Below are 6,059 nucleotides of genomic sequence, written 5' to 3'. Positions count from 1 at the left end.
CCAGTAAGATCACCAATCCATCTAGAATCCAAAGACCCAAGAGGAGCAAACTCTGAGTAGAGGAGCCCTAAGAATCAACTCATGAACTTTCACTTTCATGTATCACTACGAAGAACTTGAATCATTGCATCAAATGCAAATATACTATTTTCCGTTACTTAGAGAGATATTGATTGGTTGAAATGTAAATCTAGACTTTCTCTCACTTTTTCCTCAAAACGATCAAAAAATATATAGAAGGAATGGTGGGCAGGACATGTGTACTCAAAGTCACCATGAAACATTTGCCTCCACTTGGGGAGAAGGAGACTTTATCTAGCGCTCTCAAAAAAACAATGATTTTTATATATGGTATATATAATAAAGTAATACTTTCACCAATTAAATAATTAAAAATTTCAGCACTCTAAACTGAACCGAAGCGCTGGTCAGCACTCAGTCCCGCACCACAACTCGAATCCAACTCTCACACAACCACGGCCGGCAGAGAAGCTCCGACCACCGCATACACCTACCCAGCGCCCAGCGGCGACCACCGCATCCTCCGAGCCCGGCGGGGGATCTCCTCGCTGGCGCGCCTCCACCCCCAACGAAACCAGCTCCCATAGGCATGGAGAGAAGGGACCCAACCGGCGGCCTGAAACCCTAACCCGAGCGGTCTGTGACATCCCCGACGCGGCCGCCGCCGTCGCACCTCGTCCGGCCGCGGTACGACCTCCGCGCCGCCCCCAAGATCCCCCCGCAGCAGCGAGCTCTTCCCTGAAGCCCGGCCTCCCCGACGGCTCTGCGTGTTCTTGCCTTGCGACGCCCCCTCTCCTCCATCGCTGACGGAGACTTCACACCCTCTCCTCCATCGCTGACGGAGACTTCACAGAACTGGTAAGGATCAAAAGAACTGCAACGTTTTGATGGTACAGACTCAATTTTCCCCAGTTAGTATATGGTTTCGATCAGTTACAGAGAGTTCGCATTCAGTTACTGTACTAATTCTTAAGAACTGATGTGCGTTTTGTTTGAAGTAGCAAGGACTACGCATATGATTGTCAGACTAGTTTATTTGATGTGGACAGAGTGAGATCGGAACTTGCAAGAAATGCGAGTGGCAGCCCCTGTTATTTCCAACGTTTCCATGTATGTGTTTTGGTTCTGATTATTTAGAGAGCCAACTGTATCTTCATTATGTATCTTACTTCAGTTGGAATGCATTTCAACCAAGATGTGTGCTGCTGTACATGACAGTTGGCTCCTAGTCTCTCCTCATAGTGTGCCCTGAAGCAATTCTGAAAGATATAAACGAAAGGCTGTCGTTCATAACTAGGTTTGATTCATAATTTTTTTACCATTCTCTTAGATTTTTCCTAAGTATCCAGTGGCACCGTGAGGAGGTGCAATCCTGTACTAGTACCTATATATAGGTTAAATTATGAACTTCATGTTCCATTTGTCTTTGCCATGGTTTTTGCCCGCTTCAGGCGTTTAGTGCCAATTGAGGAAGTTGCATATACCAGTAAATGTTGGGGCAAACATTGCGCAAACCAGTGACTTGAAATTGGTTTTGCGGAAACCAGCGACTCTCCATATAATACATTGCATGGCGCTATAATGATTAGATTACAACGCTTAAACACCATACTTTGGCAGCTGCCGTGGCATGGTGTGTGCTGCGCATGCACTAGCACCATGGTTGACAGCTGCTTTGCTTCAAAATTGGCATTTCTACAATGATCTAAAAAGTAGAAAAACTATGTATAAGGGAATCTCTAGGCAGATCTATTTCGGACACAAAATATGTTTATTTTTGTCCGTTTGAATCGATATGAATCCAGCGGCTTCAAGCACAAGCCTAATTAATGATATTTCATGTATGAAAAATATAATTTACATGGGGCAAAAAAGAAGAAAAAAAACAGCATAGGTATCCTAAAATCCTAGCTAAAACTAGGGTTAGCATCAGCGTCACCTATGCCTACTCGTCGATGGCGATGACCACCGGTGGCGACCAAGGGCAATGGTGGCGCAGGCGCGGGCCAGGACACCGCCTGCTGCGGCTGTGCTGCAGGTGGGGCATGCGTTGGTGTAGGGGCCTACCACTCATGTGTAAGAGCATCTCTAGCAGACACCGCGTTCGACCCCCATCAGCATAATAACCGCCGTTTTGCGGCTGCCCCTCCCGGTCCGACCAAGCGGATGAAGAAGCCGGGTAACAGGCTGCCGACGCAGAAGAAGCCGGCGCTGAGGAAGCCCGGTGCGAACAAGCCAGGAATATGCTGTTATGCGGGCTGCGTTTGGCGCGTCTGGACTGCGTGACGATTTTTCAGCCTGCAAAACGTGTTTGGGGTGGCTCGGATACACGTAGTTGGGGTTTGGGGTGTCTGCTAGACATGCTCTAAGCCATGACACCCAAAGTCGACCATGTCGTCGCGGAACTCCTGCCAAGGTGCTTCGTCGCCACCCTCATTCTCGTCCTCATCCACGAAGGCTTCGCCCCTCGTTCTGGCTGGCGGGTGCGTCGCCCAGGAAGGTGTCGCAGTCCCACAGGTCCGAGTCAGGGTCGTATGCTAAATAGAAGGTCACCGACGATCTGCGGCCCTGCAGACGGCCAACGATGGTCGCGGCGATCCGGAATTGAGCTGATGGGCGATGGATTTTCAACGCGGCGGCCATCTCTAGCTGCTTGAAGAGTTCGGCGAGGCGAGGCAGGGGCCAGCGGTCGACGGGGGAGCGACAACGGCTTTATTCCCAACGTCAGCTGGCCGGATTTGGCCGGCAGCGGCGCGGCAGCTCGCGGGGGTGGGGAGTGATGAAACGACAAAACGGCAGTTCGAGCTCGAGCGCGGCCATTGGTTTACGATACATCACCTCTTTGCATCGCGGTGTGAAATTTTGAGGCTTTTTTTACATCTACATCATCAGTTGGAGCTGTTTTTTTTAACTAAGGTGTTTTATATGGTAGTTAATTTTGTATGTACATTATCTGCTGGAGATGCTCTAATACCACCATGCCAGCCAGGCCACCTCATGTGGGTCTCCTTTATCAGTTACTGTGTTGTTAACCTGTTTAATTTAGTCATTACACCTCTTTGCAATGAGTTACACATAGAGTTGCTGGTCTCTGCAAAAATAAATTCAAGTGACTGGTTTGCACAATATTTGCCCCAAGAGTTACTGGTCTATGCAATTTACTCGTGCCAATTAGGTGTTCGAGCGTGGGTAAAACTTCTTACCCCCTTAAAAACCATGGCCTTTGGTTTTGACAAAAGATAATTATTCGTGCCTTATAGTAACTGCCTAAGATTATACCAACTTCTTCAGTAGTGGACAATGGTAGCATGTTTCTGAGGGATTGGATCTGGACCACTTACTCTGAGGCCCAATGCTTGGCTTGAACCTGCGCCCAACCAAACAGCATTTGGCTTCAGCTCTCTAGCATAATTAACATGAGTATATGGCTTACTTAGTTCTTGGTACGTTCAAATTTTAGGCACAATCTGTTTATTTCATTAATTATGTGGCCAACCTGGAAGAATTTATGTCTGGGCATACAACTAATATTTTTATTAGGTATATCAACACATTCGTTTCATCATTTATTGTCACAGCGCAAACAGCTAATATTCTAGAGACATGATCGTTTATTGTCATACAATGTATTGTACGGTACAATTTATTTGCATTATCCTCAACCATTACATTCATATTAGTTGGCCATTTTTATTGTTTTTCTGGATTTTCTCTAGAATGCATTACCAAAAGACCATGAGTACATTGTTAATTCGGTTAACATATCTTTTGCTGCAGCCATGGACATCTCTGCTGACTGAACTGATCTTTCAAAGACTCCTGTGGTTGTTGTTTTATGTGCTGTGAAGTCCATTTTGGATATAGCTCAGACACACCATTACATGGTATTATCCTTTGCACTCTTTCATTATCTAGCTCTTTTGATCTGTGAAGGATTCTTAAGAATACAGTGAGACAAAATGTTGATTCTAGAGTAGAAAATGCGGCATTTTGCTCTCTGGATCTGATTTCTGTGTCTATTCGAACATTTCAAGCTTAGGCGCGAGGTTCAAACTTGTAAGAAATGTGACTAGCCCTCATTTTTATTTTCTCTGATGAGTGGAGTTTGGAACTTGGTTTCTCTATATATCCAAACATTTTTTTTTGGCAAACCTATATATCCAAACATAACCTTTGTTTCTGTGTTGCAACAATAAAGTATGTATGCATCCATATTTACAGTTTTTTTTGGACTGGGATCCATATTTACAGGCTTGTTGCGGCAACTCGTGAGGATCAAGAGTTTGTTGTGGTAGCTGGGGAGCTGATCCAGTTTGTTTCAACTGCCGAATGTAACTGGAAATCTACCTACTTCTGGCACCAGGATCAAGGCTGCAGCCAAATCAAAGAGACCATTCGCATCTGCCCCCAAATCCCGCCATGCTCCGTGCTCGCGAACCTTGCTCTCCATGGTCTGACGGCCTCCCACCTGAGCTTCTCGACACCATCCTCCGCTATCTCACCTGCCTCGCTGACCGTGTCTACTTCGCTGCTGTCTGTCGTGTTTGGCGCTCTGCGGCGCAGGTCCATAAATCCCCGCAGTGCCATCTCCCTTTGCTCCTTCTCCCATCCCCTGCTGCACCCTCCTTCTTAAGCCTCCACTCTGGGGCTATCCGCCGCCTACACCTCTCGGAGAGCGTTTGTGCCGCGCGCCTATGCGGCTCCCATGAGGGTGGTTGGGTCGTCCTCGCCTCGGACCAGTGGCGAGGGTACGCAGCGGTGAACCTCTGCTCTGGCGCCATGGTTCCTCTCCCTGACAGGCTCAGGATACCCAGCGCGCGTGGCAGGATCGACACCACGTGCGAGCACCATATGGTCATCCGCACTGTCACCTTTTCTGGCACGCCGTCAGCGGAGGGCTGCCTTGCTGCGGCGCACGTCTCCAGTGCTTCCAATATAGCGTTCTGGCGGATGGGGATGGAACGATACTGGCTTGCATCCAGGCGCGATGTGGTGGACGTGATCCAGGACATAATCTATTACAAGGAAGGTTTCCATGTCCTCTCCAGCACAGAGGATGTTGTGGTGTACGCTCCCAAGGGTGACCTTCTGGGGATGTCTCATATCTCCTATCTGATACAGAAGCGCACTGACTACAAGCCTGATAGGCTCCTGCCCAAGGGTCACAGCGTGTCCCGCTATCTGGTGGAGTCCCGTGGAAAGCTGCTAATGGTCCTGCGGCTCTTTGGGCCCAAGCAGCAACAGCACTTCAGGATCTTTGAGATGAACCCTAGTGGCGGTGGGGGCACTTACTGGGTGGAGCTGCACGCGCTTCCTGGTCGGGCGCTCTTACTTGGCCGAGGGTGCTCCAGGGCCTTTGAGGTGTCTCAGTTTGACACGCTCCCGGTGGGTAACATCTATTACCTGGACGATGCAAGCTTCAACCTATCCTTGGCGTGGAGCAACGGGAGTAGGTATCCCACCACTTTCATGGGCGTGTACGACTTTCACAAAACACACAATGCGATGAGGCACTTTCCGCGTGAATCTACTTCAGAGTGCTCTCTTCCAATCTGGTTTATACCCTGAATCAATATACAGTTTTGGGGCGGATTTGGCAAGTCTGGCATTATTTGGAGTATGTTAAATGATGCCAGTCGCTGTATTTTCATTCAGAATAAGAAAGTACTGTAACAAATGTATGGCATGTTGGAAACATCAATCGATTATGTATTGTGTCACCAGAACATTGTTAGGAGTATGTTTAATCCTTTCTGGCATCCTTGTTGTGCGTCATTTTTGCAACGAATTTAGTGATAATTGTTGTTGGTTGTGTCATTTTTGCAACCTGAACGCTCTTGGATTGGTTCGTAGCCTATGAGGCATCTTGGCTCAATGGGATCCAAAGAGGACATTCATGTATTTAGAGCATCTGCAATATATAATAGAAAATTTGGTCTACTAGCAAATTTGGTCAGATTTTTTTCGCTAAAATGGAAATTTTACTATAAATAGAAAATTCGAGTGTTACTAAAAATTGAAATTTCTGGTTGGAATCT

General features: G+C 47.4%; 1 protein-coding gene across 2 annotated transcripts; it reads left to right on the top strand.

Annotated features, from left to right (window-relative positions):
- Positions 1-422: 422 nt before the first annotated feature.
- LOC127291944 (uncharacterized) lies at positions 423-5,780 on the top strand. 2 transcript variants are annotated; one of them, XM_051321269.2, is made up of 4 exons: positions 423-879; positions 1,023-1,131; positions 3,799-3,905; positions 4,273-5,780. In XM_051321269.2, the coding sequence occupies exon 4, from the start codon at positions 4,441-4,443 to the stop codon at positions 5,587-5,589; it is 1,149 nt and encodes a 382-aa protein (XP_051177229.1). In that variant the 5' UTR covers positions 423-879; positions 1,023-1,131; positions 3,799-3,905; positions 4,273-4,440; the 3' UTR covers positions 5,590-5,780. The 2 variants fall into 2 exon arrangements, with proteins under 2 accessions (XP_051177229.1, XP_051177228.1); XM_051321268.2 differs by lacking the exon at positions 1,023-1,131.
- Positions 5,781-6,059: the final 279 nt, after the last annotated feature.

The sequence above is a fragment of the Lolium perenne genome, chromosome 4, assembly GCF_019359855.2.
Source record: "Lolium perenne isolate Kyuss_39 chromosome 4, Kyuss_2.0, whole genome shotgun sequence".
NCBI classification, from domain to species: Eukaryota; Viridiplantae; Streptophyta; class Magnoliopsida; order Poales; family Poaceae; genus Lolium; species Lolium perenne.
Note: the sequence above shows the minus strand (reverse complement) of the source record. Positions and strands in the feature narration are given on the sequence as shown.

Bases quoted from the DNA above. Each gene is read 5' to 3' on its own strand.
- LOC127291944 (XM_051321268.2), top strand. From the start codon at position 4,441: ATGCTCCGTGCTCGCGAACCTTGCTCTCCATGGTCTGACGGCCTCCCA.